General features: G+C 40.9%; 1 protein-coding gene across 1 annotated transcript in view; it reads right to left on the bottom strand.

Annotated features, from left to right (window-relative positions):
• tinc (tincar) overlaps nt 1–19,679 on the bottom strand; it is a 203,633-nt gene that overhangs the window by 18,187 nt on the left and 165,767 nt on the right. Inside the window, exons 3-8 of the mRNA XM_068229790.1 lie at nt 17,329–17,780; nt 15,428–15,603; nt 10,930–11,432; nt 6,211–6,391; nt 1,908–2,094; nt 383–571 (exon numbers count right to left, since the gene is read on the bottom strand). Of these exons, the coding sequence (XP_068085891.1) occupies nt 383–571; nt 1,908–2,094; nt 6,211–6,391; nt 10,930–11,432; nt 15,428–15,603; nt 17,329–17,780 (1,688 nt within the window). The remainder of the gene's footprint in view (nt 1–382; nt 572–1,907; nt 2,095–6,210; nt 6,392–10,929; nt 11,433–15,427; nt 15,604–17,328; nt 17,781–19,679) is intronic.

Raw genomic sequence — 19,679 nt, 5'->3', positions numbered from 1 at the left:
GAAATTTCACGGAAATATGTTAATTTGTCTTTAAGAATTGTTTTGTAACAAATGTTGGAAAAGTGTTTGAGAAAGAGGGGACCTTTAACCAAAGTGTTAAATTAATAACAATTGTTAGTTAACATTTGTTAAGTAAAATTTAACACAGAGTTGAAGAAACCAGGCATTAGAGAAGAAGATACAATTAGTTTTAGCCGTTTCATCATTTCAGTTTTAAATAAGATTTTGACCAATTCTTTTGCAAATTACAATAATTTACTGAAGATCTCCATATATAAAGTATTATTGAACATTTTATAGAACCACAAAGAAATAGTACCCTGAACATTATCATATAGAGATATAAGAAAGAAGGAAAGAAAGAAAGAAAGATCCTTTTTACCTGATGTGCATCTCCAGTTAACGAACTGTTGTGAACAGTGACGGTAACAGGGGCCGTTACAGGTGGTGGGAGGTCCTCTGTGGGCTGTGGGGTTAGTGGGGGACTTGGATCTCCATATTCCACGGGGGGTGAGTCTTTGTTAGTGTGGGCATACGTGACATTATCATCTGACATGTCGTGCTCCAGAAGCTGCAACCACCGAGGAAGTTGTTAGTATAAGGAGCATTCTTGTTAGTCTTTTAGAAAGTCTATTCTATTTAACATTTTAGGGCCATCCAGAAATTAAGTTCCCTATTTGAAAAAAAAAAGTTGGAGCTATTTTTTTGACATAATCACCACCAAAAATTGAGACGCTTGTCATATCGCGGTATCAGCTTTTGTATGCCGGTGTCATAGGAGTCTGCCGCATGGGAATGGAACGGCGTGTGACATTCATCTTCAGCTCTTTGTCCAAGTGAAAATGTTGACAGGAATTTCTTGAGGTGCAAGAAAAGACAAAAATCACAGGAAGCAAGATCAGGACTGTATGGTGGACGGTCAAACACCTCCCAACCAAAATCCTGCAGAACAGTTGTTGAGCATTGCCATGGCTCAGCACAATACCAGCACTGAGGATTCCACGCCTCTTGTTTTGAATGGCCCATCGCAATTTTCGTGGAAACTTTATGACAGACCGAACCTCGCAGGCGTCGGGAGAAAAAATACGAGTCTCCAATTCAAGCCACTGCTTCTGCATTACTGAGATGAGGCAGAACTTGTCTGGCTGGTATATGATAACGTCATAGATCTGTCGTGCATGCTTCTATTTCCTAGCTAAATATGTTTATTTTATAAGAAAAGAAATAGGGAAACTTAATTTCTGGATAGCCTACATAGTATTAGTAATGTTAACGATTAAAAAGCTATCTTGTTAATCTTTTAGAAATTATATTCTATTTTATATAGTATTAGCAACATTATCTGTCCCTCTAAGGTATGGCACTCATTCAGATTATATTTTAGTAACACACATATTCAAAACAATGAAAGTAAAGATAGAGGAAAAAATATTTTGAACTGCAGTACTTGGTTCACAACACATTTGAGCTGCTGAAAATATGACCTTAAAAAAATTGAACCTCACTTAATTTGACTTTCAAAACTTGAATCATAATGAGTTTGTCAGACACAAACTGAATCAGTGTAAATTTGATCTACAACATATTGAGCTACTATGAATTTGACCTACAATCTACAACAAATTGAGCGATTATAAATGTGATCTGAAGTAAATTCAATCATGAATCTATCCTACAACAAAATAAGTTTTTTAAGAATCTGTACTACAAAAAATTACACTGTGAATTTATTGACAAATACATTGGACAGCCCCATCATGTCTTGACTGCAAGGAATTGATGAAGAACTCTTGTTTAGTTTTAGACGGTGTATTAGTTACATTAAGTTCTTCTGTACCTGAAATAAGGTAGAAGAAATGATTAAGCAGACAGGGAATATAACTACTCAATTCAGATTGTATATATACCTTGTTGTCCTCTGAAGCTGTGTCTTCGCTCTGGCTTGGTATCGAGCCCATCAGAGGCAGCTCTCTGAGTGTGGCATAATCTCCATCATCCTCTGACTCTGAGAGCTGGTCCAATCCTCGAGGATGATGCTTGTTTTTCCCCTTACCTCCACTCTTTGGTGACTTGGAGAGCAATGATTTGCCCTTCCTAGAACAAATAACAGATACTTCCTATATATCATCTATGTAGGGTATTTTAGGGATTGTAATAAGGATGTAAAGGATGTCTCTGATAAGACCCAGTTAGAGTATGGTTCCACTGTATAGGACGAACACCAGGATTACTTGATACAAGAACTGGAAAAGATCCAAAATAAAGCAGCTCGATTTGTTCTGGGTGATTTCCAACAAAAGAGTAGTGTTACAAAAATATTGCAAAGTTTGGGCTGGGAAGACTTGGGAGAAATGAGACAAGCTGCTCGACTAAGTGTTATGTTCAGAGCTGTCAGCGGAGAGATGGTATGGAATGACATTAGTATACGAATGAGCTTGAGTGGAGCGTTTAAGGGTAGGAAAGATCATAATATAAAGTTGGAATTCAAGAGGACAAATTGGGGCAAATATATATTTATAGAAAGAGGAACCCAGCTATTTTTCAGCAAGTGCTCTATGTGTGGTGTAGAGCTATATAAAGAGTACACTCCAGGCAAGGCATCACCAAGGACTTTCTTGTAGCGAATGGCAGGAGGCAATCGAGATGACATGAAATGTTTCTGCAATACGAACTGTGCTAGGCAGAACTCAGGATGGAAACTTCTATCGCAGATGTGCCAGAGAGGTTTACATTCATTCTGGGTTCTTGCCCCTATGGTGAAGTACTAAGAAAACCACAAGATAAGACCATTGATTACAGAATAACTCTGCAGTAAAAACTTCCATGAGCATGAAGAAGTCCAACTTTTGTCTATGACAGGCAGTACGAGGTGAGTTGACATAATTAGCTTTAAAGAAAAGCTTCATTATTATTTGAGCACCACTTTGGTCACCTTACTGAAGTCCCTTTGAGAAGGTGGTGGTGGTGGTAATTATTGTTTTAAGAGGAAGTAAAACTAGACAACTATTCTCTATATAACATTAATCAGAGGGAAAAAGCAAGAGTGCGACACTTCAAAAAATGAAGGAATCGGCCAAAGAAAGACAAGGGCCACAAAGGGCATGAAAATTAAAGACTGCCTATGCCTTGAATGCTCTAATACTGTCGGGGTTGGTAAAGAACAAGAGTTGACCAAGGGAGGCTGATAGGATGGATGAAAGTGAGGAGCCTGGAGCAAGTAAGTGGAAGCAATGCTAGGATTCAGCTAAGGGCCCCATGGTGCCCACCTGGAGAAGAAGAACATTTATACGCCCACCACACCATTCCACAAAAACAGTATCAGCTGAATGAAATAGAGATTAATGGCCTAACGGCTGCTTATGAACAGCATTGAAAGCATAGTTACCACCATCATACATGGATCTGTAACATTCTGAAATCTCACTTGATCAGACCTCCAGAATATAAAAACCGTTCTATACTTGGGGACAAAACATAACAACCTCGTCTCACACCAGTGTCTATTAGCGGCTTATAGGATTTACTACGTCTACTGTAGCCGGAGTTGTCAAATCGTCAACTGTGCTAGACAGGAAGAAAGGGTAAAGACGGAACAGTATGTGGAAGAAAGTGGTTTAGCAACCTTTCCACATCAAACAAGAATCACTTAGAACTCGCTAACTCAGCAGGGTGCAGGGTATGATTGACTGCTGGCTTCCAGCTCTCTTCCAGGAACTGAGGCCGTCAGGTTCTGTCCACGTGTTTACCACTACAGTTCTGTAGATAAACATTTCTGTATCTGATTCACTATACTTTGGCAATTGTGACAACTTTTAACTGTGGGAAGTCATTGATACTAGAAGCAAAAAGTCTCAGTAAGCATAAGTCTGCAAACGAGGCGTTTGCGAGATAATTTAGAATTTGTGGTTACCAGCAAACAGTGACTTGGTTGTGTGTAAATGTCATCCTAGTTAGGAAAATGTACCAATACAACACTAAGAAAAGTTATTTGATACTTTGGTAGAAGAGCACTTGTTTTTAATGAACAAGAAAACAGTATGAATCTTCGAACACTTCCTTTTACTACGAGTAAATACACTGTACAGTCATTGTAACATGCAGGGGCGGTACGTAGTATTGTTGCAGTGTTGTGCAACTCCCAATAATTCTACTCTTCATTTGTCATCTTTTCTTCTAGTTTAATAAAGCTAACATATATTCTAAAATATGTTAAAATCAGCCAGCTTTGGTTGCTTTTTGTACTAATGCTTAATGATGGACCAATAAACGCTGCGAGCTTCAAATTAAACTCAGGGGCTTTGCTTTCCAACGGCAACTCCCAAGAGGACAGCACGGCGCAATGTAGTTTCAGAAGGGACGAGCCTAAGCCTGTACATAGTATCAGGTAGCATGCTCGCCAGTAACGTTCCTTGCATGTTGCATGAGACCAGCAAGCCCCATATAAAGAAACATTTCCAAACGTCTTCGTTAAATTGCACCACTTTACAGAAATGACTTCATTTCTGTTTTCTCTCCTCTCGCAGTGGTAACTTCTTTTCAACGCCACTAGGGTATGCCATACAGGACCACCCACAACATTACCAAAATTTTTCATCAATGAAAAACAGGAGGGCAAATTTTCAATTCAAAAAGATAAGAATAACTGTAGTTGTATTGTATAATTACCCTCTTATTCCCTGTGTTTTAATTGTCCAATATATTTCAGTTTTAATTGGAATACAGTTCATTAATCAATTATAATATAGTTTCTTGTTTTTCTGTAAGCTTCTCATATAAAAATGTGATAACGAAAATTTTGGTGCAACATCCAGCTTCAGATACCACCAGCTGCCACTAGTTTGCTAGTTGCTTTACGTCGCACCGACACAGATAGGTCTTATGGCGACGATGGGACGCGGAAGGGCTAGGAAAGGGAAGGAAGCGGCCGTGGCCTTAATTAAGGTACAGCCCCAGCATTTGCCTGGTGTGAAAATGGGAAACCACGGAAAACCATTTTCAGGGCTGCCGACTGTGGGGTTCGAACCTACTATCTCCTGAATACTGCTGCCACTAGTAACATGCAACTGTAACATACTAAGTAATACTGTTTTCTTGTTCACAAAAAACAACTGCGCTTCTACCAAAGTATCTAATAACTTTTCTTAATGCTGTATTGGTACCTTTTCCTAATCAGGATGACGTTTACACACAATCAAGTCAGTGGTCGCTGGTAACCACAAATTCTAAATTATCTCGCAAATGGCTCGTTTGCAGACCCATGTTTACAAAGACGTTTTTGCTTCTAGTATCGCTTTCTTACAGCTGTTTCAATTTACGCTGTCAATTATGATACAAAAATATATATGGCATAATTTCAGGTATGGATTCCTGAAATAAAGAGAAGGAAATGTGTCTATCTAAACATGGGTCCGAAAACGCTTACTTTTCGAGTTATCAGACTCTGTCGTGGGCTAAAACCTCAGGAGTTTTGGACTAGCTGGCATGTACTGACGTACGCCAGTCATTACTTTAAAAGAGGTGTTCAAAATGCCCACTTCCTGCCATACTACAGGCTTATGATCGACGTTGCATAGAGTTACGAACACATCCGAATATGCCTGGTGTTGTACGTATTGTTTGAATGCACCTTACAATTCTGCTGTGTAGTTTTGCTTCATTTTATACAGCAGCAAAGACTTTTGCTTAAACCCACACAAATAAATCCAACGGGTTTAGATCAGGTGATCTTGGAGGCCAATAAAATACGCATTTCCGGACCGATGCTCATATATACTATTTTCCTTCTCTGTATAATAATAAACGGCCGTAGCCGTGTTGAAACACCGGATCCCGTGAGATCTCCGAAGTTAAGCAACATTGGGCGTGGTCAGGAGTTGGTGGGGGGTAAGGGAATGGAGGAACGGAAAGGAACTGGCCACCCTACCGCACGTAAACTCCGGCTCAGGAACACCTCTGCGGAGGTTCGGACCTGCCTTCGGGCAGAATAACCCTTACCTTACCTATAATAATACTTTTGATTGTTTGGGAAAATTATTATTTCCATTAGGATATTCAACCAAGTTTCATCTAAACTGCCTGGTTTAACCCATTACATTGATTACAGTATAGTCATGTTGACAGAGCGAGAAAGGAAAGTTGGTTGCTGTGGTGTTGTGTCATATGAAGAATTCTATCCAAGTATGGAATACAGTACAGTACTGATATAATTACCTGGAACCAGACGATCCCAGCGAATCATCGAATGTGACTTTGTGCTTTGTTCCACCACTGTTGCTGCTTAATTTCCGGTTGAGCCAGGTAAGACGATCTGAGGTCGAGTCAGGTGAGGTTTTAGGTGAGGGAGGCTTGGGTCTGAGCCAGTAGATCTGTTCCTCACCATCATCATTACTGTCTCCAGCACCATTTCCAGCTGAAAAAAGAAAAAAAAAAGAAAAACTGAACCTTCCCAACCAAAAAGTGATAAACTGGAAAGTTAAGACAATTTTTATTGTAAGAGCTGAAACTGGATAAATTAATATTTTCTTAACCCGTAAGCAGTCGCGGTGAGTCACTATGACCCGCACGCTTATCATCATCATCATCATCATCATCATCATCATCATCATCATCATCATCATCATCATCTGTTTACCCTCCAGGTTCGGCTTTTCCCTCGGACTCAGCGAGGGATCCCACCTCTACCGCCAGGGCAGTGTCCTGGAGCTTCAGACTCTTGGTCGGAGGATACAACTGGGGAGTATGACCAGTACCTCGCCCAGGCGGCCGCACCTGCTATGGTGAACAGGGGCCTTGTAGGGGGATGGGAAGATTGGAAGGGATAGGCAAGGATGAGGGAAGGAAGCGGCCGTGGCCTTGAGTTAGGTACCATCCCGGCATTCGCCTGGAAGTGAAGTGGGAAACCACGGAAAACCACTTCCAGGATGGCTGAGGTGGGAATCGAACCCACCTCTACTCAGTTGACCTCCCGAGGCTGAGTGGACCCCGTTCCAGCCCTCGTACCACTTTTCAAATTTCGTGGCAGAGCCGGGAATCGAACCCGGACCTCCGGGGGTGGCAGCTAATCACGCTAACCACTACACCACAGAGGCGGCCCCGCACGCTTATATTTTCGTTAACCCCATCACCACCTATGGCGAAACTGCTACTCCAACCCCCTCACTGCCTTTCTAATCCCTGTTGTACACCATCTATTTTTCCTTTCAAGTCAATACTTCACAATAAAAGTTGTCAAATCTTGTCAAAGATTGTTCAACATTGCTGAAGGTTTGACAAGATTTGGCAGAGTTTGATAGCATTTTGTTTTAACATGGAGGATAGGCAAACAGCTGTTGTACTTCTTGGACTAGCAGTGGGTACATTCTAAAAATAAATGCAGAGGTTATGTTATATTGGATTTACTCACATCAATTAAATAAAAATTATAGCAATACAACAGAAATTCATATCTTATTACATTAAAACGTATTAGGAATTCAATAATAATAATAATAATAATAATAATAATAATAATAATAATAATAATAATAGACTAACTAAACGAATCTTCAAGTACCTTTGGGAAAAGAAATCAACTACCACCTGGATTTAAGAAGTCAAGAAAGACCTGGAAAGGAACAACATACGAGAAGAAGAATTATTGGAAATAAAGATTTTTAGGAAGAAAGTCTTACAAATGGAAGGATTCCAAGGGAGGAAGGAAAAGAAAACAGGCACACAGTGGACTGAAGACAGGAAAAAGAAACACAGTGAAACAATGAAAGAATACTGGAAGAAAAGGAAAGAACAACTAAGGAGGAACAATTGAAATTGTAACGTGGTCCTTAGAAGGCCGGAACGCAATAACAATAATAATAATAATAATAATAATAATAATAATAATAATAATAATAATAATAATAATAATAGGAGAAGATCATCATAAATCGATCATTGCTGATAGTATATACTTATAGGTTAACGTACGGCAATAAACATCAAAGCTGTGCACTTCCTTGAGATATTTCTCTTGCAATCACCTCGTACGCTGCCATTTTATTCATAATATTTTGATACTCTGCGGAGTCAACTGAATATAAGCAGGAATGCGCCACACACTTGGCAATTAATACACATACAACATCCCTCGATCATGAAGAAGTCATTTTCATTGTTTTGATTCCCGTTCTGGCAATCCCAGCATGCTAGCGGCATGGGTAAAATATAAATATGTAAATAAATACAATGCTAATTTTAATCTTATACCAGTTGTGTAGTATTATTAGAAGTAATTTGACATACTGTATATGAGTTGACTATGTTTGTAAGTACAGGAGATATTATAAGTAGAATTTTGTAAACAATATAAATTTATTAAGGATGATGTGTGTGTTTAATAGAAGAAATTATTAGCGTAAATTGTATAATATTGTATTCTAGGAAAATGTTCTTTCTCTCTTGTTAATTTAAAATTTAGTGCTTGACAATAATGTATTTTAGTGTACCATTTGTCACCGAGGTAGACACCTCATTTGCAAATAAAGAGATTTTGATTTGATTTGATACCGCGCACCGTTAATACTCGAATTCCGTTGGTCAATTCTGTCAAAGACTTGGCTACTCTTTCATCGATTAGAACATTAGAACACTTTTTGAAGACTTCTCAGGACTTTTCAAGTATTGCAAGCGATTTGACAAGTAAACTTGTTAAGTACTGATAATTCTTGTGAAGTCTAAAATTTGTCAAAAAATTGATAGTGTACAACAGGCTTAATTCTCATCCCTCTACACAAATCTGTAGTCACCAATCATTTCGAAGCTACCAGTTTTCGAGGATAGTTGTTTGCGGCTCATCACGATCCACCGCGACCGTTTTCGTATGCGTACATTTTTCTCAGTTTATATCTGCAATGAAGGTATTCTGTGGGAAGAAAATCCAACAGCTATTCCCTAACAGTGTTGTTTCGTCTTCTGGATGTCACAACTAGAAATGCATTAGTTGTCTATGTCTGGAATAACAAAGAGAAGCATTTCATGAAGAGGCAGTTCCTGAAACAACTTGCCAAGGAACTCGCCATTCCTCACCTTAGGTCTCGTTGGCAGCTACGATAAAAATAATGCACATCCTGAAAGAAGAGTATCGCAGTCCCTGAAGAACCTCAAATAGACAAGAGTGCCAAGAAACGAAAGAAATGTGCACTGTGTTCCAGAACTGGGATCAAAAGTTACCAAACCTGCGCAATCTGCAAAAAGTTCGTGTGTGGAAACCGTAAGAAACTGACCTGCCTAGAGTGGCTTGAAAGTGCCTAAACTGGTCCCTTAATTCAATACGAAACTGGATTAGTTTAAACTTGTCTATCATCTCCATTTTTAGTAAAAACATCACCTGATTTTGAAATTCGTTAACTTTGGTTCATTTTATCAGATTTCCGCTATAGCAAAAATTCATGTACGAGAAGACATTCATAATTTTAGTATGAAATTAGTCTGATAAATATTCGTTTGTAAATAGGGGAATTGACAATTGACCTGCAGCTGTCTTAGAGTATTTTCCCAAAAATATACGATGCTACAAGAATAGACTACAGTATTCTGTAAATTTTGTGTAAATTTTTATACGATGTCATATTTTAATGCAATGCACAACCCAAAGTAAACTGTAGTATTAAGGCATCTGAATTATTGTCCGACTCGTTGGCTGAATGGTCAGCGTACTGGCCTTCGGTTCAGAGGGTCCCGGGTTCGATTCCCGACCGGTCGGGGATTTTAACCTTCATTGGTTAATTCCAGTGGCCCGGGGGCTGGATGTTTGTGCTGTCCTCAACATCCCTGCAACTCACTCACCACACATAACACTAACCTCCACCACAATAACACGCAGATGCCGCCCACCCTCATCGGAGGGTCTGCCTTACAAGGGCTGCACTCGGCTAGAAATAGCCACACTAAATTATTATTATTATCATCTGAATTATTTAAGGTATGTGCGAATTTGTATATAAAAGTGTTTGTAATGTTAACCTGTGCCTGTGTGGATCAGTGGTAGAGTGTCGGCCTCCGGATCCCCCGATAGCGGATTCAAACCCGGCAGAGGTAGTCGAATTTTTGAAGGGTGGAAAAAGTCTATTCGACATTCCATGTCGCACGATGTCGGCATGTAAAAGATCTCTGGTGTTTACCCGACAAAAGTCATTAAATCTCAGCCACAAACGCTCAAGAGAGATTCAGTTTACTGTGTCTGCCATCTAGTAGGCCTAGAGTAAAACAGAACGTCGAAATTGACGAGCAGACAGCCAGATGGCGTCAAATAAAAATGTCTGCATCTATAGTATTGTAAGTCGTAGTGTTAAGCACTGGAAATACTTAAGTTGTATATGAATTTGTATATGATGATGCTGGATTTATAATGTTAAACTAGGAATGTCTTGTTGTTGTAATTGTTGTTATTGTTGGGTAATTATGTTTTAACTTTTTTATCACTCTACTGTAAGAGTTCATTGCCACCGGGATATTTCCCAATTGCAATGCATTTGTTAATAATAATGTCCGTATGAAAACGAACGTAAGTGTAATATTTTTGTGCTTTCCCAATTTCCGAGGAAATGTGGTGGATTTTTGAACAAGTGTAGTTTTTGTACCCGGTCTAGAAATCCAAGAATAACGGCCGAGAGGATTCGTCGTGCTGACCACACGACACCTCGTACTCTGCAGGCTTTCGGGCTGAGGAGCGGTCAGTTTTTTGTTTGTTAGGTAGTAGTTGTAAAAAAAAAATCAATAATAAATTTGTAAGATAAAAATAAAGTTATGGACATTTTCATATTATAGAAACACTGATAACCAATATGCTAAAAGGAATTATAAAAGAATGATTATGTTATATAAAGAAAATCAAATTATAACCATATTAAGATGCACAGAAGGCGCGACCGTGGCCATGTTGAAGTGTTTGCTTACCTTGTGCAGCTTTGGCTTTCCGTTCCAACGCTGTCTTCTGGATGACACTCATGATGGCTTTCTTGGGTGAAGTGTCGGCGATGGTGTAGGTCCTTCCATTTCCGACGACCAGAAGAGGGGCTGTCCCGTTATCACAGTGGTGTGCGGACACCAGGTCGACATCAGTGACCAGTTTAATAGAGCGAGCGGACTTAACTGCTGCCCTTCCCACCGTGACCCGCAGCTTGAAGGACCAGCGCTGCTTCACCGTCAAGATGAGCCAGAGGAGTACCCAGAAGAAGAGGTGCATAATGGCTCCAATGACCGAGGCTAAGACTGCACCGTCCAGGCTACACCTGTACACCACAGTGTAGTCATAGAGCAAAGGGGCGTTACACACGGCGATGGCGAGGAGCACACAGAGCGCGGCGCAGTGGGTGAAGTAGCCCCAACCTCCACCACTGCGCGTGTGGCGTAACACGATGACCCGGCGTTCGCGCTCCTGGTCCAGGAAGGCGCTGAACCTGCAGGCAAAGAGAACGTTATCACTACAGCAGAGAAAAAAGAGGGACAAGGGATAAAAGGAATAGGTAAGAGAAAAAATAACAGAAGAGAAGAAAATGAGAAAAGAGAGAAGGTAAAATAGGAGAGAATATGGGTACAATTCAAAACCAAAGAAGAGAAGAACGGAGAGAAAAAGAGCAGAGAAGAGGAGGGAAGACGTGAAGGAGAGGAAGTAGAAGGAGAGACGTAAAGAGGAGAGAATATAATGCAAAGCCAAAGAAGAGAGTAAGACCAAAGAAGAGGAGGGGAGACTAGAACGAGAGGAAGCAGAAGGAAAAATAAGAATATAAGAGAAGAGAGTACAACGTAAAGTGAAATAAGAAAAGAAAGGAGAGGAGGAGATTAGTGAACAGGAGAGATGAGAAAATAAAAGAAGAGAAGAGAGGAGGGGAGAAGTCAAGAGTATCCTAGGCTAAATAAGGGAGGAGAGAGAGAAAACAGAAGAGAGGAGAAAGAAGGAGAAGCGGACAGAAAATAAGGAGGAGGAGGAGGAGATAAGAAAACACAAAGGAGGAGAATAGAAATTAAGTCGAAACAAGCGAGAGGAAGAGAACTCAAACAAAAACAAAAGGGAAGAGACAGCAAGAGGACAGAAGAGCAGAGAGGAGAAGAGGAGTGGAGTTAGGAGAAGAAGAAAGGAGGAGAGGAGAAGAGGAGAGACAAGAGAAGAGAATACGAGGCCACAACACAAAGCAAAAGAAGGGAAGAGAGCGGAAAAAGCGCGGGGAAAATATACAAAAAGAAATATTTTTAAGAAAAGGAGGAAATCGTGACGATGTTAAAGGGATATAAATAATAATAATAATAATAATAATAATAATAATAATAATAATAATAATAATAATAATAATAATAATAATAACAATGAGGCGTAAACCATTAATGAAACGAGAGAGAGATTGTCAGATTAGCGAATCCGGCCAGCGCTGCTCCATTATTTATCTGAAGCCCCTGTAGGTTATGCAACTTCCCACACGGCATTGTCCAGCAAGTAGCACACTCTACAGGCTGACCAGAGTGCCTCACGTGAACACAAAACTGTACAAGGTTTATTGCACTTCACAATGCGTGCGCCACATCCCACACGGAAAGTCGCCTGTTGTATCAGCAACCACACAAACATAAAGGTTCAAAGGCCTTTTTAACAAGAGCGTTAACACAGGGAGTCACGATGGCTCAGAGGATTTATATTAAACATTCCGAACGACAAAGGGAGGAACGATGTAATGTGAAAAACATGCGTAATTTTAACTTGTGTATCTCCAAACAGAGGTATTAATCGTTTACGTAGGTCACTGGTGTACTGTTTCTTCGTTGGAACCCTCATAGTATTGTATTACAGGTCTCCAGGGAAAGGCGGATGTTGTATAGTAGAATGTCAAATGCTCGTTGAGAACAACGTATGTTGAATAATAATAATAATAATAATAATAATAATAATAATAATAATAATAATAATAATAATAATAATAATAATAATAATAATAATAATAATAATAATAATAATAATAATAATAATAATTGGAAGTCTAGGAGAGGAAGATCTTGAGAAAGATACTAGCCTGGGACCGAGCAGAGTAGATGACGAGTACAGAAGGCAACCAAACCAAGAGCTATACATTTACACCTTTTTCTTACAATTGGCTTTACGTCGCATCGACACAGATAGGTCTTATGGCGACAATGAGACAGGAAAGGGCTAGGACTGGGAAGGAAGCGACCGTGGACTTAATTAAGGTACAGTCCCAACATTTGCCTGGTGTGAAAATGGGAAACCACGGAAAACCATCTTAAGGACTGCCGACATTGGGGTTCAAACCCACTATCTTCCAAATACTGGATACTGACCGCACTTAAGCGACTGAAGCTATCAAGCTCGACTATACAGTTATACTTAAAACATCACAGACGTAGCCAGGAAGCGGAGTCCATAGACCGGGCGAGTTGGCTGTGCGATTAGGGGCGCGCGGCTGTGAGCTTGCATCCGGGAGATAGTGGGTTCGAATCCCACTGTCGGCAGCCCTGAATATGGTGTTCCTTGGTTTCCTATTTTCACACCAGGCAAACGCTGGGGCTGTACCTTAATTAAGGTCACGGCCGGTTTCTTCCAACTTCTAGGCCTTTCCTATCCCATCGTCGCCTTAGCTAATGCAAATAAACCAGAAGAACATAATCCATGAGCAATTATTAGTGTAAAGACCTATCTACGTCGGTGTGACGTAAAGCCACTAGAAGAGTCCAAATGTCAACACTACAACGTTGTGAAATGTGCGTCGAAGTAGGAGGGGGGGGGCGTATTGAACATTTATACATTTATTGTAATTAAACCATTGGGCCTATTGTTTACTTCGTTCAGTATTTCATTCCATTTACAATGTTGTGAGTGAAGGACTACATAATCGTGGGGCGGCAGTGTTGCATCTTCGAGCATGTCAAATAATAAAGAACGTTACTGCGTCCAACAGACGAGAGGAGAAACGATCTGGAGCATTCCTTGACTGACAAGTGTATCTTAATTACAGTGTGAGTAGTTACGGCTGTTGAATGAACGAACTGTGTATATTGCCTGTAAGAGACAAGCACAATCCTGTGCGAGTCGAACGAGGAAACTTGTGCATTATCTCTGTCTCCAACATACACTTCACTTCCCTAAACTCCCCTTCTCTTCCCTGATGCACGGTAGTGGCTTGTTCTATGGCATAGCAACTATGGCGAGTTCTTCAATTTGAATCGCGCGTCCAGAAGTAAATAAGTAACTACATTTTCTCCAAAATAAAAGTCTCTCTGCCAATCCCATTGTACGATCGTTCTTAACAGAACGTGAAGAACATCACTGATTTTTTTTGCCGGTATAGTTATGGTACACTCTGTATATCCTGAATCGTGCCTACCAACGTCTTCAATAATTTCTCCACCATTTATCAAGGTTTGTTTCTAAACATTTGCCGAATTGTATTTCCTGTATTTCATGATTATCCAGGCATTGTATTAGAATATCCAAGATTGTTTGCAACAATACTCAAAATGTTTTGTCCAATAATATTTCGCATATTGTTCTAAGGAATGTTCGCAGCCTTGTGTTTAACTAACACTATACATTGAACATCTTTAGAAATAATATACCCAAGTACGTTCTTAAGTTTAATAGTAATAATGTTATTTGCTTTACGTCCCACTAACTACCTTTTTAAGGTCTTCGGAGACGCTGAGGTGCCGGAATTTAGTCCCACAGGAGTTCTTTTGCGTGCCAGTAAATCTACCGACACGGGGCTGTCGTATTTGACCACCTTCAAATACCACCGGACTGAGCCAGGATCGAACCTGCCAAGTTGGGGTTAGAAGGCCAGCGCCTTAACCGTCTGAGCCACTCAGCCCGGCCGTTCTTAAGTTGAATACCTCACACCGTCTCAGGCAGTGGCGTATACTGAGGGCTACCAAGGCTAACAGTGAAGCCCAAACCTCAATTGAGAATGATAGAAGTCTAAAGCACATTATAATGTAAGCATCTGCCGCATTGTTGCATTTATAAAACTTGAAAGGAGTGAGAAAAAATATCGCACGTATTTATGAGAGCTAGGCATCGGAGACTGATATTCCAGCCCAGACTCTCGTCCCTCTCCCCTCGACTCGCCCCGCGGGGCTTGCTGCTATATATCGGCCAGGAGCGGGGACCGCGGGAGATAGGTGTGCTAGGCTTCGGTCCGTCAGATCGCCACTGCTATCAACCATGCGTTACTCATCTTATATAATTCCTCACCCTACACTTCAGACTTAATTATATAGATAGCAGAGTGCTGGTATTTCACTCCTGTTTACTTCTACACCCTTGTAGGAAGACACTGCCGGGCTGCTGTTATAGCGGCAATACAGTTTTATTTTTACTGGTAGATTTGCTAAAATGAAATGCAATCTTTCAGGTTTAGTGTTAACTTATTTGTGAAGGAGTAGCACTTACCTGCCATATCCGTAGAGATACAGAACGAGGCTGGAAGCGAGAACAAGCACGTTGGAGAGTACGAAAAGGGCGAGGGTGACGTGGGTATTGAGGAGGAATGGCGAACCTCCTTCCGCGTTCTGGTTCATTCGGCAATGCAGCATGGGGAGTGCCTCCTTGGCTCCCAGTACTTGGACCTGTAACAGCACACGACATGGATATAACTCTGGTAGCATCCAGGGAAATGAAGCTCCTGCAACGAGGAAGCAGTGGGAGGGTCTACAATGTCTCCATCACAGACTGTCGATGGCTGGAGTTCTAGCAGTATTATTTACAAATTACGCAATTAACCTATTTATGGTGCCGGTAAGAAGTTTAAGACCACATTCGAATAACATGAAATATCGCTCCACAACATAAACTTCTGCCCTAAAAGCTAACGATAAATTTTTTCTGAACATTTGTATTGAATTGTAAATACAGGGGTTTATTGTTAATCCTTGACCGATGACAGAGCGTTTTCCTTCTCCGCTGCCAGACGCGCGATAGACAGGTTCTGTGGCGAGTATTCAATAGAGGAGTGCTCAGTTGGAAGTCGGTTTGACTACTGTCTTGTAGGGTTATATTTTGAAGTTTTTAGATAAACACTTCCTGTTGTAAATATTCCCAGTTATACCGTATGCTCTTTCCAACTTGTGTTTCTTCTATAGCGATTTTTTCTAAACAGTTTTCTTGAATTGTTTCTTGCAAACATTTGAATTTCTTTATTTTCCTAATTCAACCAAGTTCTATTAGTAGAAACTGTGGAGTAATTTTTATTATTAGCCATCAATTTGTTTTTTCTAACCTGTTCTGTTGGATATCTCTTGTAGTGTACATATTTACAGACATAAGTTGTTGAGAAGTTTTCAATTTCTGACAGATACTGTATATCTGAGAAGAAAAGAAAGTATATTATCTTTGTTGAACCTATATCTGATAGAGAAGATTTATCCTGTAAATTCGTCTGAAAGAAATAATTGATTATCTATTGGACAGAATCTTGGAAAGGTAATATTTATCTCTATCCTGAATCTATCTTTATAATAATGTATAACATATCTCTTATTTCCTGAGACCACAACTGACAAAATATATACATGTCAGGGTGAAGTAATTCAGGGTGTTTCATATAAACTAAGACCGAGCGCACAGTATTTGCCCTATGTACTACGGCAGTTGCCTTAGCCGAACTTATGTCGTGCGCGGCCGCCCTGCTTTAAGCGTGTATACCGTCTTATATGGATTGTATGTGGTAACCAAATTCTGGCTGAAGCGAGTGAGTTCTGTCACTATAATATTTCTGATGTCATTCGTAATGTTTACATTCAGTTCCTCCCAGTTAAACCCACAAGTAAAAATCACACACTGTTAGGTCTGGAGAACGACGGGGAAACAGACCAGCACTGATTACTCTGTCTACAAACACTTCCGAGATTGTAAGAAGGGAATCTTCTGCTGTATGAGCAGGGGCTATTTTTATTCTTCCGTTAACTGATGTAGTAACAGCGTCAAAATGTCTTCTTGGTACCTCTCTGCATGTACTGTCGTCTCGAAAAAAACTTGTCTTACCATGTTAACGGCTGATATTTAGACTGGCGACTGATGCTTACAAGGTCGAACACGTGCACTCTGCTTGCAAAGTCAAGAACTACGTATGCGCGTGCCTCCAATACTTCACATTACGTACAGGAGAGTACAAATGCCGCTTGGTCGGTCTTTGTTTATATGGATACGCTGTATTTAATTTTATCTGTTGTCTTGAATCTGACAAAAGAAATAGTGATTTTATTTATTATGTTAAACCTAATAGTGATTTTATTTATTATGTTAAACCTATGTCTAAACTTATTTACTATCCTCTGGATATAAGCCTGACTTACCTTGTACAAGACACACAATCCGGCATACGCAACCAGACTCTGCATTCCATTGGCCAATAACTGGAAGGAAAAGAGGGCAGCAAACGCTTTGTTGGTGTGCCAGAAGACAGAGGGGTACCTCACTGTGTACACCAACAGTGCGAGGGCGTAGTTGAGGAACTCGGCCGACACTGGTCCCCAGTCGGCACTACGCAGCTCCACTGTCTCGTCCGGCTCTCCCAGAAGCGCTAGAGTGCTCACAGTGGCGTTACCGCTGCCACTGTGGGCAGAGCCCGTCGTACTGTTGGAGCTGGCCGTAGGGGAGGCGGAGGACGCCGGTGATGGCGCTACAGAGCTGGCGGAGGACGGGAGAGGTGTCAGCAAAGGGCTCGATCCGTTCGTCATGAAACTAAGGACTACAAGGCGGTCGCTGTGCACCATCATGAAGTCCAGATCTGTTCGCCACACGTCATCTGAAAGGATAAAACAGGCAGGATGAGCAACTGGCTACGAATAAAGCAAGTGTTAGTCATACAATTTTAGACAACCAAACGATCAATGTACACAAGTTAAAATATGAATCACGATTTCTGAAAGGATAAGACATACAGTAGTCAAGATATGTAACTGGCTACGGTTGGCGTCAAGAGGGGTATTTTGCCATAAGACAAGGCCATTGTTCACACCTGCGACACCCCAACGCCACGGATGTGAGAAAAGTGACAGAGGACGTCGTAAGCGCTACTACAGTCGATAAGTTTGTAAATTAGCTCCTACAGTGTAGGCAACACAGTGTACACTCATGTATTACAGCCAATAACTTCTTGGACTGGCTCACACAGTGTAGGCAACACAGTGTACACCTAAGTACGAACTACAGTCAGTATGTTAGTGGACTGGTGCTAACACCGTCTTTTGCCTGCCTCTTCACGTCTTTTTCCCGTCGTGGTAATCTGGGTGATTTCGACCTGATCTTCTCAAACATTTCGCTAGTGTGTTTGCCTAACTTTTGGCAGAACTTGAAATATGCCTGTTGCTCAAATTATGACATTCTCAAGTTCCGCCGCTGACATTCTACTACCCTTCACAACAGAAACCGTAGTTCTGCTTAAACTGTAAGCACGCAACTGCCTCTTGCTAGGACTAGCGAAGAACTCTTACGGCAGCATTTTGTTGTGCAAACTCTCCTCTGTAGTGCATCGCAGCGACACTAGACGGCCAGTCCACGAACTTAATGAACTTACTACGTTAGTTAATATGTACAAAATATTTACACTGTCACACGAAGCGTTATGTATGACGCCCGGCTACGTATCCGGGAGTATATAAGTGCAGGGACATCGCGTCAACATACAGCAGACGTGTTGACATAAATATGTCTTACAGCTGGAGTCATCCGAAAATTTATTTAACGAAATACTTATAATGTCATGTAACAAAATGTGTGACAGAAGTGAAACCTAGCAACCATTGATGGCTATGGCTGTGAGTCATATTATGATCATTTGACATTTTCACAGGGAATTCTGTTCGAATGAGCCAACGTAGAGAACTGAGTGATTGTAGGAGTCCAACATCTTGGGCTTTCCGTCAAAGAGATTTGCGGAAGTTATAGGTGCTCAGGTCCACTGTTAGCGATGTCATTGTGAAGTGAAAACGACAGGGAAGCACCGAACCCAATCATCACTCTGGTACGCCTAAGGAAAGACCGAACTCTAAAGCGTATTGTACGAACTAATCGACAAATATTCTTGTCAACTACTGTATTTCCGTTACAGGCCAGTGAAAGAACGACACGTCGCGAGGCGATAGAACTCTTTTCAGTGTCATGCTGCTACCCAGAAACCACTGATCTCACGAACGAATGCGTGATGTTGCTTAGAGCGGTGCACCATCATAGGTCTGTGGAGTAGTAGAAGGTTCTAAGGAGTGTATATCAGATGGGCGTGTATGTAGACCAGGCGGATGTCTGGAGAATGGTATTTTTCTGAGTGTCTTGTGGTGACAGTGAAATAAGGTGGAGGTGTTGTGATGGTCTGGGGATGTTTTCCCAGGTTTTGGCTCGGACCATTAGTTTTGGTCGACGGTACAATGAACGCAGGTGTTTATGGAAACAATTCAGACAATAACATGCGTCCCATTGAAATTGGACTTCAGCATGATAATGTTCCTGTCCCCAAAGCAAGGATCACTGCAGCGTGGATCGCAGAAAATCAGGTGGATGTGCTGAACCGGCCTGCTCAGTGCCCCGACCTGAACCTCACTGAACAGTTTTGTGATGAAGTAGAGCGTTGGTTGCGTGTCAGATCAATTTGTTCAACAACACTACATTATTCAGGAAGAATGGAAACAAATTCTAACTTCAGTGTAAC

The sequence above is a fragment of the Anabrus simplex genome, chromosome 12 (genome assembly GCF_040414725.1).
Source record: "Anabrus simplex isolate iqAnaSimp1 chromosome 12, ASM4041472v1, whole genome shotgun sequence".
NCBI lineage: Eukaryota > Metazoa > Arthropoda > Insecta > Orthoptera > Tettigoniidae > Anabrus > Anabrus simplex.
Note: the sequence above shows the minus strand (reverse complement) of the source record. Positions and strands in the feature narration are given on the sequence as shown.